At 29.8% G+C, this 21,551-nt stretch overlaps 1 protein-coding gene across 1 annotated transcript; it reads left to right on the top strand.

Annotated features, from left to right (window-relative positions):
- The first annotated feature begins 234 nt into the window (after positions 1 to 234).
- Positions 235 to 14,834, top strand: LOC129964242 (uncharacterized). The gene is made up of 2 exons (XM_056078975.1): positions 235 to 1,050; positions 11,536 to 14,834. The coding sequence occupies exons 1-2, from the start codon at positions 296 to 298 to the stop codon at positions 11,999 to 12,001; spliced, it is 1,221 nt and encodes a 406-aa protein (XP_055934950.1). The 5' UTR covers positions 235 to 295; the 3' UTR covers positions 12,002 to 14,834.
- The last annotated feature ends 6,717 nt before the right edge of the window (positions 14,835 to 21,551 follow it).

The following is a 21,551-nucleotide window of genomic DNA, read 5'->3' as shown; positions in this document are numbered from 1 at the left end:
ACTATTGGCAACGGAACTTTTTATTGTAATTAATTATCTGGTTTGGAATTAAAATCCAAATATTTTCCTATGAGTGAAATTAAAATTCTTAGAAAAAATTACAGCATTTAATTTCTGGAATGAATATACTTTACATTAATTTATTTTTTCTTTCTGTTTACCTTAGCTGCGCGTGCAAAAACAAGTCGAAACATGCGCAATAGTCATGCGCGACTTTCAGTTCTCCACTATATTTTGACAGTTAATCCAGGTTTTGATTTCTACCAATATCATGTAGAAGAAAGCTAGTGTCAAAATGTTTCATTATGATTATTATTCAACTACGAAGCCATATGAAATAAAACATCATCAGAGTGTTCTTTCGTTAAATAGACTAATTACTGAAACTGAAAAATTATCAGTTTCTGAAGAATTGTTAATTTGGTCTGAAAAAAATACATTGGCATATCTTAATCTTATTGACTACAGAGAAAAAATCAAGTCATCAGAAATAGTTCCGTGGAATGAGCTTCCCTGTAAAGAAGAGCAAATATTGATGTATACCCAAACAATTGTTTTCTCATATTATAAAATAACAATGTTGCAAAAAATATTATTAGAAAATAATACCATCTTGCTTTCCCAATTGATTCAAAAGTTGCTTACCGTTTGTAATCTTTACAGTAATATTCTTACTTCGGATAAAAAGATTAGTCTTTACCTCGATGTGATCAGAAATTTAAATCGTAAGCGTTTTTATCATCCTACTTCTGTTTTGAATATGTGGAATGTATTGTGTGGAAATTCTGATGAAGCAAAATTTTATGTTATTGGCTATTTTCTCAATAAAAGTGATGACACAGATATGTTGTTTTATATTTTGGAAATTGCTCAAGCTGTAAAATTTAATTTTTGGGGAATGTGGTTCAAAAAGAATGAAGAAGACTATTTGTGCTTTTGTCCTGTTACTGCTGCTTTATTGCAAGGAAATGCAAACCAACTTGCTGTGCTTTTGCTGTATGGATTTGAACAAAATCATGGCAGAGTGGCAATTTATGACGAATATTATAAGTATGTATGAGTATTTTGTATTAGAATAAATATTGTATAGATAAATTTAGCAAAATTACTGAGTGTAAATAGATTTTAGAATAATAATTACTTTTTATGTAATTATATTATGCAATTAAAATTGTATATTATGCTATAATTCAAAAAATGGAATTACAAGAAAGGAATTACTAAATTCCTTTACAAATGGATATAAATATAATTTTTAAAAAAATTTTTAGCATTTAATATTGGTCTTTTTCCCAGCTTTTAAATTTTTCCTGCTGAATACATCTCGGTAGTCTTTATCAACTTGCAACCTTTATAAAATACTCTTTTTTTTTTTCTTCATAAATATAGCTGATATATAATTTTTTAATAATAGTGAATATATGTAATTATTTAATAATAGAGATTTTATAAAATAATGGAGGAAATTCTAAAAAAAATTAATTTTAAATTGAAATTTTTTATTACATTTTTAACATTAACATTTGTTTTGTGTTTTCTGCTGCATGATTTCTATTTTATGAGAGCTATTGTAATTGCATTTCTGTAAGAAGTCTATTTAAAATCTTAAATTAATAAAAAGAAATGAAAAAAGAAACAGTCAAGTTTTATTCTTTGTTAGAAAAAAATATGTTTTAATTTGTTAATAATTTTATATAACATTATCCCAATATAAATTGGTAAATCTTTGTGTTCATTTAGTGTAAAATATTTTTAAAAAAATTGTAATTACTTGATTAAGCAAAAACATTCATTTTTAACGATTAACTGGTGATCTTTTGAAAATATTAACAATTTCACTGTCTTAAAATATAAATTCAAATTAATATTATATAAATACTGAAACTATTTTTATTTTATTATGCATTAGATCTTCGCACCATCCTATATTGCTCTGTGAAAAAATAAATGTCTTATACATATTTTAGACTTCCAACCTAAATTAAAGTTTTAATATTAACATCATTCAGTGAAACATTTAATTGTACAGGAATCAATTTATGAACTGGACAGGAAGTGCTGTGTCCTCTTTAATAAGAATATCTATTTGCTTTATCTGAAGAAATTTATTGTAATTGCCAAGGGTAGATTAAGCATGTTTGCCCCCCCCTAGTAAAATCACACATATGAACTTTCTTAAACATAATATTTTAAATTCATATATTTTAATTTGTAATAACTATTTTTATGAAAAATAATTTTGTTATTTAATTATTCTGTTTTATTTTAATTATCTAATTTATTTCTTAAATTAATCTTTGTTAATATACTTTGAAATCAATAAATGAAATTTATATCAATAATTCACAAATATAAACATTTATGTTATAGCTGAAAAACTTATTATTCATTGTATAAAAAAAATCCCTTTCCTAGCAAAATTACTTTGATTGTAATTGTTGAACAAATAAATATTATATATAGCTAATTATTAAGAAAGAAAAGATAATTAATTTGATTCTAAGTACTGAAATATGATAATAAGTATGAGTGTTAAGTAATAAGTAAGTTAATCTATACTTATATATAAAGCTCAATGTGTGTTGTGTGTGTGTGTGTGTGTGTGTGTGTTGGCGCTCTACAGAAAAGACCATTTGACCTACAGCTACCAAATTTGGTACGTGTATACCTTGGAGGTCGGGAATGTGCACCTGGGGTCCCTTTTTTTGAAATTTTAATTATTAATTGAAAACTAACTTTCCCGCCAAAAAAATGCTTTCATTTTCCCCACCGCCAAATGAGTAAGGCTTCAGTTTTTTTTTCCCAACAGCAATGAGGCTAGGGCCAACATTTTTCGGCCAATTATTTCAAACGATTCTGTTTATTTTCTTAATGTTCTATGCGTTTATAATTAAACATTGTTAATTAATCGATATTCAGATTCATTATGAAGTACTTTTGAATTAAAATAAAACAGATTAAAGGAAATTAAAAATTTCTAATCTACATAGCGTTACCGCAACTGGAGTAGAAAAATTCACGCATTTGCGTTACCGTAACTGGCGTTGAAAATTCACGCATGCGCATTGTATTCTGATTGTTTACATTTCAACGGAAGCGGACTCGATTTAAATTATTTTTAGGTTAGTTATGTTTTTGTAATTAAATTGTATTTATGTTAGTTTAAGTTCATCGTTTTTTAAGTAATTTTTTAACCTGTTTTTGACCGATTATTTTAAACGATTCTGTTTATTTTCTTAGTGTTTGATGCATTTAAAATTAAACATTGTTAATTAATATACCTGCTCAAGATGAATCTGAAAAAATTTTGTTGACAAATTCTTGAGATATTACATAAATTAAGAAAGATATTCTTTATTGCCCATAAGGTTTAAATGCTCAGTGACTGTTTTCAGTAATCAAATTACAAAAAAAAAAAAAAAAAAAAAGCTTTGTTTTAGTAAAAAATATTATTATATTAATTGCAGATTAATCATTTCCACTTTAATTTAAAGCATAAATTCTACGGAAGCTAACAGAAAATTGGAGTTAATTATGACTGAATGCCTTTATAATATTCTGAGTGAATTGAAATTTGAAGTTTTAAAATATTTTAATGAAGAAGCTATTAAAGTAGGAATTACATAAAATAGTTAATTATTAAAATTTTAACGAGCATTAAGATTGGCGAACCGGCTTGTCGCCAAAGGTGGCTAGTAATATAAATAAAAATCATAAAAGAAAGAATTGCAAGATTTAAATCGGCATTTCAGTGTGACTGATGAATTTTTTCCTTTTTCTTGTTGTTCTTCTTAAAAGGTCAGTATTATAAATTATTTTATTTTTCTCTTTTTTTTTTTTTTTTTTTTTTTTTGTTGTTTAGTCATTTAGAAACTCTAGTCACAAAAAGAATGCATTCCAAAAAAATAATCCATAAAGTATTTAAATGGGAGATTATTATGGATATTTATTATTTTAATTGGATTATTCTGAAATTTATTCAGATTATTATCAGAAAAAAAGGAGTTAAATTACTTTATTAAACTAATCATGATAAATTAATGCATTTTCGGATGCCTAAAATGAGGCCTTTTAAAATGTCTAAGAGCTATTTAAATAGAACTTGACAAATGAAATTGATAATGATAATTGGAAATTATAGGTGACATATTTCTATGTATGATCATTATGATTTCTTTATACATTATTAAATACAAGGGGTGTTCAAATGAAAAGGTACGAAACTACACTGTGTGTATAAATGAAGACCAAAGGCCTGAGCACAACGATCCCATTGATTAACGAGCCGAAAGATTCCTTGTTCCCAGAATTACTGTGGCCATGACGAGACCTTGTCCTTCACGGCGTCCTTGAGTTAGCCGTCCGAGTTGAAGCGATTCCTTTTCAGATGTTTTTACAGAGGACCAAACACATGAAAATCGCAGGGCGACATGTCCGGGCAGATGTTCGAGCTGCTGCCACTTGAACTTGGCCAGTTCCGCGTTTGTGACCCTGGAGACGTATGGACGTGCGTTATCATGGAGACAAACCACACCAACCGTGAATAGCCCCAGTCTTTTAGTCCTGATGGACTTGCGTAGTCTTCGGAGTGTCTCACAGTACACATCAGAGTTAATGGTTCTTCTGTGTACGAAGAATTCAACAAGTAGCGCAATTGGACTGCTCTCTTTATAAGAGCCTATGCTCTCTCCTGGGCATGCGGGTGCCCGCGCAGGCTCCGATCTACGCCGAAGACTCCTATTGCATTTCCTAGATGTCTCTCTACGTTCTCCCATAGTGGCATAGGCAAATATGTTAACGGTTACGCTGTTACGACGTTTTGTGCCTTTTCATTTGAACACCCCTTGTATACTATCATGTAAGAAGTACATTATTAAAATTCATCTTATAAAGTATATGTCAACTAATAAAATTGTGTGCTTCATTTCCATAAAAAAATTTGCACTTTGCTCTGATTTTCTATTTTTTAATAATTTACAATAAATACTACATAATTCAATTCCCAAGCAGTGACTTCTTTTATAAATTAATATCTTATCTTTATAAATTAATTCTTAAATAATATTCTAATATCATGTCATGTTTTGCGAGAATTTTTTAAATATAAAAGTTTTAATTTAATGTTATGAGCTGAAATTTAAATAAATATTTATCATAAACAAAAAGTTAGATATCTGTTTAACAGATCAGAGATAATTTTTGATTTTATTCATATGCAGAATTAAAGTACAGAAATCCAATTAAAATTATTTTTATCAAATTATAATTATTCATTTATATATTGTATTTAAATTGACATTTGATTTTAAATTATTTTTTTATTCAAAACTATGCTGAACATTATATTAAAGATTCTTTTCAAATTCACTGTTTATATAAAGAAACATATTCCTTGGATTCAGTATTTTATTTTCATTAGAATTATTCCCTTTAAATTAATAAAATCTTTCAGGAATCTGACATCGTAATCATTGACAAGGGAGGATGAAAATCAAATATTATGATTAAAATATTTTCTTTTTATCCACAATAATAAAGAAATTTTTTAATTAAAAATTTTATCTTCAATTAAAATGAAGGTACCAAAATTATTATGTTGCAGTTTATGTAATTTGTGAATGTGGTACTAAATGTGTATAAATGAATATATTTTGAATATTCTGGAAATTTGGATTTATCTCTTTTTTTGGAGCTCAATGAGCATCGCGAAAATATAGAAAACTAATTCTATGAAATATTATTCAAATGTACAATATATTAGATAAAACTTCCCTTTGCGTCATTATTTTAGTGGAAAAAGAATTTGTTTTCAAACGAATGTGTAAAATATACAACTCGAATAAATGAGACCTAGTAAGGGAATCTCAAAATCTCTTTATATGACTCTTATGATGATTGCAAATTTTTTGCATTGCAATCTTATTCTCAGAAAAAAAAAATCTTTCCTTATTTTTTTTTTTTTTCTTTTCTTTAATAAAATGAAAGAAAAACAGCTAAAGCGATTTTTCTTTTTCGCTGAAATCAGCTTTGTTGTTATTGGTGGAATTAGCTGTAGATTTAGAGAGTAATTTAACGCGATTTTTTTTTTTTTTCAAGGTTTTGTTTCGGGGGCCCTAGGCGCGAATCTAGCCTTCTCGCGGCTGGTAGTTGTGTAATGTAACGCTGGTGAATGTTAAAAACTGTTATTTCTGGACCTCAAATTATGTAATTTTTTTTCCACATATTTTTCCATGACTAGATGAAGACTAAACCTTCAAATATGTATCCTAATCCAAGAAGAATTCAATTTCTTCTAAATAAATTACGCATTCATTAGTTATACATATTTATAGTTTACGAATAAAAATAAATCTCTTAGCATATCTAATTAATGAGCAGATGACACCTAAGTATTCGAGTATTTATTTTGACTTAAGCAGAATTCATTTTTCTCTTCGTAAATTGTAGATTCTTTATTTTACTGTCTTATATGTTTTATGGCTGAAAATGAGCCTATGAACATATCTGATAAAATTCTGTTGATCTTTAAATTAAGATTACTGAGTAGTCAAAAATTTTTAAATGATTTTCTCTTTGAAGACAATTTTTTACTTCTCTGCAGTCAAACAATAATAAGTATTAGTAAATAATATTAGATAATCAAATATTAAATCTTCAATTTTTAGTAGGAGATCTGTTGCCTTATTAAAATTTTTTTGGGGAAAATAGAATACTTTGCAGATTTTGCCTTTTATCAAATTTCTGTTTTATACGAAATACGGATTTGCTTTATGGTTAATTACTTTTATATATCATTGAAATAGTTTGCCTCTTCCAATAATTTTAATTATTTAATATTTTTTATTATTATTAAATAATTATTTAATAATAATAAATTATTTTATTATTAAATAATTATTTAATTTTAATTTCAACAATATTTTTTAAAATTTCACTTCAATTCACGCCGTCCTGTTCGTTTTATTATGAATTTTATTTATTTTCAATCAGTTCGTTTAAAATTCGTAAAAGATAGTTAAATTATGTTATTTCTAGCATTTGAGCAAACGATTAACTTGAAAATATAATTTTTTTTTCTATATCAATTGTATTTCAAATATAAATTTAAATCTTTTACAAATTCTTCCCAGAATTGAGCAAATAAATTGCTTACTTTTCTGAAATCTACTTTTCCAATACTGATTTGTGTTAAGGATAGAAATTTAATTTTAACATTTTGTACGTTTCATCGTCGTTTATATTAATATCGACAATAATACAGATGGTTTGAACAAAAACAAATATCTCCTTTATAGGCTTTTATAAATAACTTTGATGTTGTTCTAGAATTCTTACCATTTTGTATTGTTCTTTGTGATAAACTTGCTATTGGCTCAGAATTATATTATTGTTGGAAAATATTTTTAAAAAAATTAATTAGGTAAATATAGAAGAAAAAAAAGAAATTATACGGCAGAAAAGTTTAAGTCATTAAAAATAAATCGAAGTGATAAAATTTATCCATTAAAAATTTTCTTTATCTTAAATAAAAAAATATTGTAATAAAAAATATATTATGAAATTGGAAAAGAGCATTTTTTCGAAGATATAAAACAAGAAAAATTATACACTTTTAGAAATATAAAAGCGCATACTGCAGAAAAGCACGCGGGTTAAAAAGAAAAGAAAAACAACGCTTATTTTCTACCGATATGCAAAACAATGCCTTGAAAGCCAAAAAAAAAAAAAAAAAAATATTCGTAAAACATTGCCACTACTGATTCTCTTTAGTCATGAAAATTCGATTAGTATTGAAAAGTCAGTATTTATCAAAAATCGTCATGCATCGAAAATTTGTCAAGTATCGAAAATCCTGTATATATCAAAAATTCGATAAGTATCGGCAGTTCGATGTGTATTGAAAATTCGATAAGTATTGGCAATTCGATATGTACTGAAAATTTAATAAATATCAGCAGACTCGATATGTATCAAAAATTCGATAAGTATCGGAAGTTCGATCAAAACCGATCGAACACTCAAACTAGTTTTGAAAAGAATTTTAATTTCTAAGAGTTGTAATGGTCATCGTTTTAGGAGGTGTTGATTTCTTTTCAATTATCTATTCTTGTGCCTTTTAAGACGGAGGGGAAGGGATTCCTATTCACAAAAGGGCATTTACACAAAATTTTATTTCACAAGTTGTTACCATTTATACAAAAATCCCACATTAAGAGAAGTGCATAATATATGCTATATGTGTAGAAAGTATTTTATGACAAATGATTAAGCTTTCTCATTGTAACTTAATCTTTCAATAATCACTTTTTAAATGTATTATTGCCGGGAGTCTTATTGTCTTTTTTTATTATTTATCTGGGGGCACGGCAGTGCCGCCTCCAAGTCGAGCAAAAACAAGCGGCACGGCCGTACCATCCTTTTCTCGAAACAGTTCAGGCCATTTTCGACCTCCTATAACTTTGTTGTGGATTAAACTAGAAGCCTGAATTTTCAGTAACCAAGCAGGCGTTATATAAACACGGTATAATTCAAATTTAATTAAATTTGAACCAGTAGTTTAAGAATTATAACTAGTCAAAGTTTGTGAATTTTGTCACTGACTGACTGACTGACCGATCATCAAAACTCTAAGGCACTTCTAGCAGACATAGAAGCTTCAAATTTAGAATACAATTAGTGTTTAGTGTATAAATCAAGGAAAAACTAAAATATGCGTGTAATAATGGACGGGTCGATAAATTTTTTGAAGTTTCGAGCATTATCCATTTTGTCGGCAAATTCGTCGCCAAATGGTCGCCACCAGCTCTGGGAACACTGGCTCGGCATCCGACAGCATCCAATACAGATTACAGTAAAACGGTCTTTCTTATGATGACACTTTTCGCGTTGGGAAGCAAAATGACAGGTTTGTAACAATATCTAATTGAAAATAATTCAATTGGAAGCTGCAAACGCAATGGGTGACTTTCAGAGAATCAATCTGGCAGAGGAATATAAATATAACTTGTAATATAAATATATATATTACAAAATATGTAATATAAATATATATACAAGTTAAAATATATATGGTAGAAGAATATAAAGTCTGGACGGCTTACATCAAATAAATGTCGACTTTGGAAGAATTAAAGCGCACGAATCCTCAATTTGTGAATACAACAGACTAAGAAGCATTTACCTTCCAGACTTGTCAAAAATTGTAACATCAAAGCTTACGAGAAAAACCCATAGAGACAGGGAGTGGGCTTTGAGAAAAACTGTAGCTGAAGCTCAAGAAGTAGTACCGGAAAAGAAAAAGAGGAAGACTACATACAAAAATAAGAAAAGGACTATCTACAAAAAGAAGATGGCCAAGTCAATCTATTTATTTAAACCATAAAAGATTTTTAATATTGATATGGTCACTATAAGATGTCGTTAAGTTAGCTAATTACGTAATAACTTAAGACAGAAGGACCCTTAAGTAGGGACTGAATGAATTGACCGACTTGGTATTACATGGATCTCACAACTTTTTACGATAGAAGAATTGAGTTGCGAGACTTGGTTTTTTTTTACAAGTTATGTTTTTGATGGCATTTATTTTTACTCCTGATTATTTGAGATCACATATAATTTCATATTTTTACTGAATTTTTAACTTCAATGCCCAACTGAAAATTTCAATATTGGGCTGTTGCTTTTATATTTGTTTATATCTGGAACATGGAATTATCTGCTTTGCTAATTCTGAGAAGCTTTTCCTTTTCTCGTGGAACAATTAATTACTCTATTTATCTGGGCTATATTTAGTTAATAGTATATTATCTTATCGTAAGATGTAATATTTGTATTCTTTACCAAAGGAATTCTTTCTTTACCAAAATTCAATTATTTGTATGTTTAATTCAATTCATAAAGGTATTAAAAATTATTATAGAACTGCTAATTGTAAAATGTTGATTTTATTTAATTACATTAACGTCTCGTTTTAAAGCAACACTAGGACTATATGGGGAAGGCCTTCGTAATTTTCAGAAGCTGTCAGATGACGAGGACGACACCTGAGTCAGCACTTCCCTCTCCAAGCTTCCACACCACACCAGCGAGGGAACATTTGACCCCGAAGAATTTAGCATGCACACGCCCGCTTACACGACGGTTATTCGGTGGAATTGTGTCCCGAACCTGAAGCCCTCCGGTTCCGGAGCCGAGATTTTACCACTAGGCCACCGTGGCCCTTTTGTAAAATGTAGAAGTTGGAGTACTGTGGTTTCACAATGCTTATATTCGACAGCCCCGTCTCAGAACATAATAAACTTCCATAAGAATAAAAAATATTGCTCTAATTATCTTTCCAAAATTTGATAAAAAGTAGATTGCTTCCATCGCTAAGCAAAATTTATGAATGAATTATTTATAATGCAATTAAACCTCACTCAAACATCTTCCCACAAAGAAAAGTCTGTCAATTTCTTTTGGAATGTATTAACTAAGGCCTATATAGTAAAGCGAAAAAAAAAAAAAAAAAAGCATTTATTTTGTTTATGTTAGATGCGGCGGAAGCGGGTTTTTTTATTATTATTATTTTTTTTTTTTTATTCATATGGCATTGGAATTTGATCCAATGCTAATTAAATTTTAAAAATTCAATTTGAATCAATACTTTAGCGTCAAATCAAAAAAAATTTTTTTTTAATTGTACTATATTCTCTTTGTAAAAATATGCAAGTTTCAGGAACTCAAAAACTAATTGAAAATTTACTCAAACTGAAATAAATTAAATAACTGATATCAAAGATACTAATTTTATTTTATAAAATTTTTTCTCTTATTTTAACAATTTTTTAGAAATATTTTATAAAACTTTTTATTGAATAAAATACATCTTTTGTGTTCACATTATAACTGCTGAATAATAAAGACCATTTACTTTAAAGATAAACGAATCAAGTCTAAAACATTATAGCAATATGATCTTTTAGGCTCATATGAAGTATGTGAACTCCGACGTATAATTTAATAGAATTATATTATAATATCCCCAATTGGGAAGAATTATATTATAATATCCCCAATTGGGAAGAATTATATTATAATATCCCCAATTGGGAAGAATTATATTATAATATCCCCAATTGGGATATTATTACAATATGATGTTTTAGGTTCATATAAAATACGCAAATTTCGACGTATAATTTTAATTTGGGAGTCAGCTGTGTATTTTACGTAAGAAATAAGAAAGTGAATTTGGAACATCGCGTATGTAGCGTTCTTTTAAATATTCAGAGGTGAGGAAAGTTATATTTTTCATTCAATTGGGATATTTTGTGACAAGATTCCTTAGGTAAGTTCATAAAAACAAATAACTGGAAAAATGTAAGACTACTAGAATAACGCGTCTTAAATGTCAATTAGTCTACTCAGGTAGCCATGGATACCAGTTTGTGCATAAGAAATGTCATTAAATTAAATAAATCAAGATTTCTTGCGAACAAACTGTCGCCGAAAGCGGATGGATGTTTATATAACTTTTTTTCTTTCTTTCAGAGGCGAGATTTATTCTAAGTTTAAAGCACCATTAGAAGAAAGAAATCCCAGCAGAAGAGCAATTTTAACTGAAATTTTGTTGTTTCTGCTGTTGATTCAGAAAGAACAAAGTGGACCTAAGTTCAGATCTCTTATAGAATGCTTCCGCCGTGTATGGAACATAAATGCAGTTCCGTTTGTCACCGAATCGGAGTTGATGGATGAAATTCACCGTCGGTTCCCATACCCCATTAGACAACAAAGTTCCCGCTTGTTTCCTCACACTGCCCCACAGTTTATAGATCTTGTCGAAAACTATTACAAGTTTATAAAGCCTGAAGATGTCCCAGAAGTCGTCCATCCTAGAAGTCTCCAACAACTTTGCAAGTGTTCCATCAGAAAGATACTTACAAGATCATATAAAATGCCAGAAGGAATTGCAAGGCTAGCTATACCGGAAAAATTGCGAAAATTTTTAAAGATGTAATAGTGTGACGGCGTTATCATTTATTTACTTAATTTATTTTTTATTAATGTGCCACGGATGACGATTTAAGCAATGCATTTTTTATTATTTATAAGTACAAATGTTCACGGGTATATTTACAGACAAATAATTGGCATGACAACAATTGAATTTGTGATGTAGAAGTTGCTTATATTTTAGTTTTATATACATTTTTTTATGCTTATTTAGTTAATATATACATTTTGTGATTGTAAATGTGAGTTGTCTTATTCTTTGGAAAGCAGTCAAATGGATTTTCAAATGATATTTCTTTGTATTCATTCCATTTACAGGTTCTTTTACTTTCAGTATTTGTGTAAATACCAGCAAGGCATGGCAGCAGCATTCCAGATTCTTGAAGCATTCTGATTTTGCCTGCACAGATGGGAAAATTCTTAGTGAAATATGAACAAGTTAAAAATATGTTTAAAACAGAGTCAACATTTTAAATATAATTCGAATATAATGGATTTCAATCGTAATTTCTTTTCCGGATATTTTCAACTTCCACATTTTTTTTTTCTCGACACCGAATTAAATAAAAAGTTAGTATAATAATCTTAAAAAATTTAAACTCTAAATTTTGATGGCTCTCGACGTTTAGGTCTTTCTGAATCTGAAAATACATTTTTGAAACTGTAACTGTCAGCCTGTGATTAGTGTAGCTCAAAAGCACTTTGAGCTACACTAAATTTATAGATTTCTATCAAATTTTTGAACGAAATTCATTCAGAGAAATCCGGCTATTAGAGTATACAAGTATACGCGGTAACTACAAAAAGAAAGGGAGCTAAATTTATGAAATTTAGAGCATAGATTAAGTGTAGATGTATCTAAATGTGTAGATGTATATTGTAGTGTAGATGTGTGTAAAAAGTGTAGATGTATATTGTAGTGTAGATGTGTGTAAAAAGTGTAGATCTTATTGAAAGTGTAAGTATCTAAAGTGTAGATGTATATTGAATTTGGAACCAAATCCATCAAGGAATTGATCATCTGTTTGACTTTTTCGTTTAGTGCATGTTAATACGGTAATTCAAAAATACAACAGCTTAGGTATGTGAAAATGGATATGTAATTTTGTGGTAAAAATTATCTCTGTCAAGTTTCGGTGTCAGTTGATTGAAAAGATGTCCAAAATACATGCTCGATTTTCTATGAAATGCAAAACTCTCATCTTTTGGTAAACATCGCAAAGAAGGGTGTTCTCTACCTGTGTTGTTATTCTTCCGCTTTGCTCCGGTTTCTTTGAGCCTGAGCCAAGATCCTCGATTTTCATTCGGAAGATAATTCATACTTGAAGGTATTATCTTCCGACTGAATATCTAAAGGTATTATCCTCTTATTATTTATTATGGATTTTGCGAAAATATTTTCGGAAGGCCTCTCCTTCTAGTTATTTATGTTTCCAAATAGCTATGTACTTCAGCTACTTGAAAATCACTTGCACGAGGCGCGTAGCGTCATGAAAAGTGCTTAAATTTGAATATCATTATTAAACACTTTAAAAGGTACTTAATTTTCTCGAAAAATGCGAAGGAAGATTTTTGTTTTTGTTTCCCCACACGTAGAAAAGCATTCGAAAGTATAGTCACTTATTTAATTGATGCATCAAGAAAGTAAACCAACAAAAGGGAAAAATTCGGAGGAGGAATTCCAAGGTGATATAAGTGCAGGGGCTCCGACTCATGTTAAGACTTGATTTGTTTGGGGTTTTCTGGCGCAAGAGCCATGATGTTGATTAGTCATCGAAGGGAATACGAGGAAAGACTCTAAAATGTAATCAAGATTTAAATAAATGGATAAAACTTTATAGATTTTAAAAATAGTAAGAACTGGACATGAGATATTTTACCAAGCAAGAAAGATAATGAGGTCCAAGACTTTTGAAAAAACTGTTAATAGTCTCATTAAAATTTGGTCATTCTGAAAATATGTATGTTGGACAGACATTTGACAATGACATCGCGAACACAGTGGTGGTTGTTCACCTAGCAACAAATGAAGATGGGTGAATCTAGTATGTCTAACGCAAACGAGTTAAAATAGTGATTTCTGTTCGCTAATGAGGGAGGGCCAAGGTTGCACATGGGATTTGATAACATAAAGTTTGCTGCTTTTCTCTAGGCCCCACTGCCTCTACCATTTAGAATAAGAAGCATTTTAATATGTTTCTTTATGTCGCTCACAGGAATAGTAGTAGGGATTGAAGTAGTCGCCAATTTGGCAGCCTTACTCATATTAAGATAGCACTGCATGAGTCTTACCATCCCCACCCCCTTGCTCCCTCTTTTTGTGCATTACCGTTTGTTGAAATACTGGAATAGTTATCCGGAAGCGGCAGAACGAAATGCATATTGAGTTATACTTGTTGCAATTCGAAAAACGTCGAATTTCAGTTTTTAGTGTTTTGGATGTTGAAGAATTTATTTAAGTTGTACCTGATGTTTAAAAGTATATGTGTTATAAAGTATATGTATATGTGTTATAAGTATATGTGATGTTTAAAAGTATATTATATGTGTTAAAGAAGAACACGCAGATTGGTCCGATCAACGGAAAATAAGAATACAGCATCATGAATTTGGTTCGCGTAGCTGTGCGTCGAGTCCTGGTGTTTATTGTAGAAGAGCATTAAGCCATGTAAGGAGTAACGAATCATGTAGTAGTGAGTCGGCAGCTGAATGCTGTCTGGCCGCTTTGTGTGCTGTGGTTGTTATTACCATTGATTACTACTTGTGGTCTGTTGTGTGCTGCCTATATTCGTCTCGGCTGTATATTTGTTGTCTGCCTATTCTTGTCTTCGTGTTTAATAAAGTCATTGTTCGTTATTGAGGCGTGCTGATTGTGTTCACACCATACACCCTACTGCAAGGGAACTAGGTGACTTTACGGACTTAGTGGAATTGAAGTTCTGTAACAATACACATCTTGGCGCAGTTTTAAAAATTTTAATAGGAATTTTAATTATTTTAGAATTAAATGATATTTTGACGGATTTTTTCCCCCTCGGTTTTCGAAAAGTTTTGCACAAAAATATTTTTATACCATATTAAAATTTAAAAAATTGCCATTTTAATAATGCAGTATAATTGTTGTGTATGTGTGTGTTTTTGTCTAATTTTTAACAATTTGAAAATGACACAAAAATTTTAATTTCTTCGTTGAAATGGAAATTCAAATTTATTAATCTATTAAATTATGGATGAAAGCTATGGGAAAAATACTTCTTTTTATTATCTGCTCAATTTTTATGCAGAATCAGAAAATAATGCCCCAGTATTGAGGAAGACAATATTAGAAAATAGATAATCCCTGCAGTTACACTTTGAATGACATAATGCGATGCTTATAATTACTTTGTTGAAGGAGTCACGAACATCAAGTTAAAATTAAACATATCCAATATTCCAGACAAACCAGCCATCCGCCAATAAGCTGATGTACAATAATTACACATTACGCAAATTAATTTTTAAACCCATTTTGGTGAAAATAATGGTGAAAAATATAAATCAATCCTATTTACGACTTGTCAGCTAAAATGGAGCTCGGTTGTAAATTGCTGAGACTCCATATGTGGAAACAATATTGATGGGCGTATTTTAATCGGGGTGATTATGATACTACATGACTACGGCAAAAAAAAAAAAAAAATTAAATACTGCACTGCATAATTAAAAAGGCAATGTTCCGGTATTTGAATAGCAAATTCCGTTCATTTTAAAATATTCTTTATTTTTAATGTCATGAGTCATTTAGTATATATTAAAAAAATATTTTAAATTACTGAATAAAATTTTGTAATAGTGGAAAGATAATCCATCATTTGTTCCAATGTTTTTTTCCCTCTTTTTTTAATAAAAATTCTTTATCAAGTTAATTTTAGAATGTCCATAAATTAATACTTGTATCACAAAAAAAATGAAGGAGCAAACAATAGAACAATATTTATACAAATTTCATTCAGATATTAATTTTTTCTTAACCTTCTTATCTTCAGTAAAGTGCTCTTAAAATAAGTAATAAAATTAAAAGGATGAAATTAAGAAGATAGATAGATTGTTAATATTAGGATTACGAAGAGTCTTTATAATATCTGGTTGGGAAGACATGAATGAAAAATATTGTAAACAATAATCGGAACCATAAGTTTCTTGTCAAGTTTTACCATTTTTATAAAAAAAAAAAAAAATGTTATAAGAATTGATAAAAGAGGGAAAGATATATAAGAATTGATAAAAGAAGGAAACATATAAAAATTGATAAGAGAGGGAATGATAAAGCAGTTAAAAAGTGATTAAATCACAGAGAGTTTGAAACTTAACCATTTTTTTTTTCGCAGTAAATGAAAGGATCTTCCTAAGATTAGTCTTAATAATAAAATTAAAATGTTAAATTGAAAAATGGTTCAGTGAATTTCAACAAGAAGATAATTAGTCTCTTGGGAAATATCGCAATTAACAATTATATTGAAAGAATGATCTAAATTATGCATTATCGTAAATAATTATAAAGAAGAAAAGAATTTTTTTAATAATTATACTAAAAGAATTATCGTAAGTAATGCATAAAGAAATGAGTTACGATCAGGCCTGTCCAACATTTATATAATGCTTCCAATAAACGCCAGTGTAAATGTTCCTGTCAAAGAATTCTTTATAAATGCTGAATGGTATATTTTACTGGGGAGTGGTTATGAGAAATTCTTTACTTACATTGGCCGCATTCTGTCACATTCGTCACCACGTGATATTGTTTCCTGAAAAGAATGATAGATATTATAGCCAACGTTATTTTTAAAAAAAATGTTATTAAAATTCTTATGTATGCATGCCGACTATGAATTTTTACATTAGTTATTGGTATGTTAAATTACCTTTGAAACTTCTTTTAAAGAAGGGTCGAATCGAATGCAATACTGGCCATCTGAAAAACATTGCGTATTATTAAAAACTTGCAAGCTGAATTATTACAATGCGACCATATCTCTGGAAAATTTAGTTAATAGCTTACCAACGAAGATTTAATTTATCTTTAATAAATCAAATATTTCAGCAAGTAAAAAGTCTCGTGCTAAATACATTGTATTATTTCTGGGTTTTATTCATAATTGAGGTGCTGGTTAATTTGTTGAAAGAGAAATAATTATGTAAAGATAATAAACGTATATTTAACATTATAATAAAATATATAAAATCTTATTTTACAGTAAAATTAATACATTATCTACGATATATCTTAGGTTTTCTTGGATGATGTGTTCGCAGTATTTCCATTTTCGCTAAAACATGATTGTTGGACAGAAAATTTTAAATTTTGCATTAAATCTGTCAAATGAAGGCTATCTATCTGTTTTGAGTGTTTCTTAACATGATAACTCATATGAATATAATTCAGAAAGAGCTTAACAAGTGAAATTTGGTATGTTGTCTTAGCACAAAACTTATATTCATATTTCAAAATTTCAACCAAATTGATCTAAGAGACGAAATATATTATATTCACTGTAAGACTAAGCTAAACACAAAATGTGCCCTATTGCGAAAGGCCGCGGTGGCCTGAGGGTAAGGTCTCGGCTTCAGTATCGAAGGGCTTCAGGTTCGAGACCCGATTCCGCCGAAGAACAGCCATATAAGATGGTATGGTGCACGTTAAATCCGTCGGGGCTAAACAATCTCCCGCCGGTGTCGTATGGAAGTTTGGATAGGGGAGTGCCAGGTCAGGTGTCGTTCCTCGTCATCTGATCGCGATTCAAAATTACGAGGTAGTCCCAAAATAGCCTTAATGTTGCTTTAAAACGGGACTTTAATATAACTAAACTAAGCTAAATCCTGTTGCGAAATATATGGGTTAGTTAAGGGAGAATGCTGCCGTTTCTATTAAATAGATACCATCAGACTTCATTTTATTCCCATCTGTATCTGGGAATACTTGTATTTGAAAGGCTTGATAGCAAAATTTAATAATTAAAGTATATATAGCATATTTTTTATCTGCAATATATATATAGAGAGAGAAAAAGCTAAAGGAAAGATGCAAAAATAAATTAATTTGTGGAATGTGTTTCTCCTTTATTTTATTGCAAAGATAGCAAATAGGTTTTCGGAATTAACAATGAATTTATTCCATTAAATACAACTTGTAGAGAATAGTTTCGACTTTTAAAAAATCGAAAGATTTTATAACATATTATATAGAAGAAGTATCAAATGAATCAAGATGAACTGAAGGCATTAATGATGAACATTATTTCCAAACACTAATGGAAATGTATTTGAATTAAGCGTTGGATTCGAAACGTCCAGAGTCTGCCGGAAGGCCTAGCGAAGCTATTTCCCAGCATGGTAGTGTTCATTCATATGTTGCAAGAACAGTCAAAGAAATTCTAAAAACACTTGTCTGTGTTAGGTTTTCACCAGATGTTCACCAGATGTTACTTCATCAGATTATTGTTTGTTCCAATACACGCTGACTGACCTCTCCAAAGAATGCAATAACATAATTATGAATTGGTAATATTGTCAAGATGCCAAATAGCCATGGTATCAAGGGCACCTGATCTTGTGTTATATGGTATAAAAATACAGTACTCTTCCGAGTATTCGGTTCGCGACTATCTGGCCTAGTTTTTCAGAAATTAAGTTTTGATTCTTATCTTAGGGTTACCTTTTCATATCTGGTATCATTTACCAGTGAAAAATAAAATCGGTTTGAATCAATTGTCTTAAGAATCAGGTCTATGATTTACGTTAATGTTTTGTATATGTTCCATGCATTTAAGTTCGGCATTACAGAATTAATGTTAAAATGCGAACAGTTTATATCCTTTAATTTACTTTTTATCTTAAAAATTCTTGAACTGTACAGTGCAATATATAAACATATATAAACTATCAGTACAGAGGCTTCTATTTTAACTCGGCACGTTACCGGCAACGGTTTTCTATGATTCATCGGGCCGTGCCCTCGTTCACATTCTACGTGGCTTGAGATAAAATGAGGGTTTAGCATTCAATAAGAAGTGAGAAAATGAGAATTATAACAGTGAGTTTTGGTATAAAAGCTTTGTCTTCTGACATTGGTGTACAACGAAATGCACTCATAGAACTCTGTCATATCCGGCGTTTTTGTTATCCGTCCTACACTTCTTCCTCATAAGACTAAATACACGGGTGAATACTGTATATACGATTCTGCTGTCCTTGATTGAAAAGTAAATTTACATAATAATAAAGTTTATGTCATATCCAATAGCTCAAAATTAAATTATATTATATAAAATATTGGCAAGCCTACAGTCTGTGTTCAGCAAAAAACGAACGATATACACAATGAAAATTTAGCGTGAAGCTAACCGAATCTAGCAGATTTAAATAAATGATGAGATGTATTTTTACTCTTCCTAAGTAATAAGATTCTGGAAAACAACTTTATTATAAAGAGTAATTAAGCATCTAAACCTCTTAAGTAATCTGATGATTAGTGATTGTAATGTTTAAATTTTTTTTTAAGCGCTTCATAATATACGTTTGACAAGGCCTTGTACGTCTAATTACTGCGCCGGAAGAGCGATTCAATTCTTGCGACGCTGAATAGGAATTGCCTTGATGATATTATTGCCATGAAAAACCATTAAAGCTTTTCCTGACTTATTTGATAGACGGACGAATGTCCCTTTAATATTCTGAACAATTTGTTTTATTATTACTGTTGTTGTTCTTTCATTTACAAAAGGAAAAAAAAAGAAGTTTTTATTTACTTGAAGGTTTATTTAGTTTAGTTTAATTATATTAACATTACTTTCTTTAAACAACACTAGGGGTTATTTTCGGACGGACCTCGTAATTTTAAACCGAGGTCAGATGACGAGGTCGACACCTGAGCTGGCACCACCTCACCAAACTTCCACACCACACCAGCTGGAGGATGTTTGGCCCCTACGAATTAACGTGCACCAGACCCACTTACAAGGCGGTTCTTCGGCGGAATCGGGTCTCGAATCAAAAACTATCTGGTTCCGAAGCCAAAATCTTACCACCAGGCCACCACGGCCCTTACTTGGAGGTGGAATCTCACTTGTAAATCCCATAATTAATTTTTATGGTATATAAATTGTTATACTTACAGCCTTCTTTGGATAAAGCGGCTTCCATGAATTTCCTTTCTGGTGGACAGATTTTCAAGATATCAAAAGCTGGATTGCGAAGTTTGCTGCGAAATCGAATCATGGAAGTTAGATACATATTATGATATTTCTTTTGCCTGGCATTACCTAGTATCAAAAAATAGTTTTGATTAACCCCTTCAGGTAAAAAGGCAGTGTATAGCTCGTCACTGAGTTTTCATGCCATATAACATAATGACGAGCCATACTCGTCACGCGACTAAAGTTACTGCTGAATATAATAATAAATTTGATTTAAAATTTCTAGTGTACTGAATCCGGCAGCACTTGTATTACTTATGTTAGTATAATAGATCATTATCCCATATTGTTTACCGTTAGATTGTCTTGGTACAAGTTACAGCCAAATTGTTGTTAGTCATTTTTATAAACATTTAGTGTGAACATCGGTCTTACTAAAGGAAAAACGTGCTGTGAAATAAACACCAGAATGAATAAAAATATAGTGTAAAATATGAAGATCAAGGCGATTCGAGGAATTCAGAAAAATCAGAAGAATTAAGCATACATTTACCTGATTCCGATAATGAAACTAATGATAGTAAAATATTACTAAGAAGGCGAAAATGCGCTTGGCGACTAATAAGTGATTTTTGTGAATGCTCTGGAGTCATAGACACATCATAAGAAGAATAAATTTGGAAAGAAAGAGATAATGTCTCTGAACAAAAAAAAAAAAAAAAAAAAAAAAAATTATTGGAGTGCCCAGCGTAAATGCGAAAATTACGTGTTAATCCGCAGTCATTAAAGGTAAGAATTTACGAATTACAATTATATTCATATCAATGATATAATTTAATTAACAATATGTAAAAATTATAAAATTATAGTTCAACGATAATGATATGATAATAAGTTTTCTTAGATAAAAATTAAATGGTTGTTTCATGCACAATTTTTCGTTATTAAATACTACAAGAAAGGGTTAACTAAAGAAACTGAGCCTAAGAGAAGGAAATGAAATTATTTTCTACTGATTCTTTGTTTAAATATATTAGTTACTGTACTCGCCGCTACAGTAATCTTCCAGCTCCTCCTCCTACTACTACGTTCTTTTTGTTGCTTTACAAGAATAAAACCTTGATATTCGAATTTTTTTGTAATATTTCGTCAAATATTCAAAATCTATTATTAGACTTTGAATTTATAAACAAACTTATCAAGTGAAATAAAATCTTATTCAATAAACTCAAGCTTAAAAAAAAAGGCATATAATATGCTGATTGGATGCATTAAAACTACCAAAATATGAGATAAAAAATGTCAAATGGTTAAAGAAATTGCAATAATTTTAAAAGGCAAAAGTTTAGAATATATGTCAAAAAAATGCTAACGAATTCA

Source organism: Argiope bruennichi, chromosome 3 (genome assembly GCF_947563725.1).
Source record: "Argiope bruennichi chromosome 3, qqArgBrue1.1, whole genome shotgun sequence".
Classification (NCBI taxonomy): Eukaryota; Metazoa; Arthropoda; class Arachnida; order Araneae; family Araneidae; genus Argiope; species Argiope bruennichi.
Note: the sequence above shows the minus strand (reverse complement) of the source record. Positions and strands in the feature narration are given on the sequence as shown.

Coding starts and splice junctions, on each gene's coding strand:
- LOC129964242 (XM_056078975.1), top strand. CDS start 296: ATGTTTCATTATGATTATTATTCAACTACGAAGCCATATGAAATAAAA. Junction 1,051..11,535: donor ATTTATGACGAATATTATAA/GTATGTATGAGT, acceptor TCTTTCTTTCAG/AGGCGAGATTTATTCTAAGT.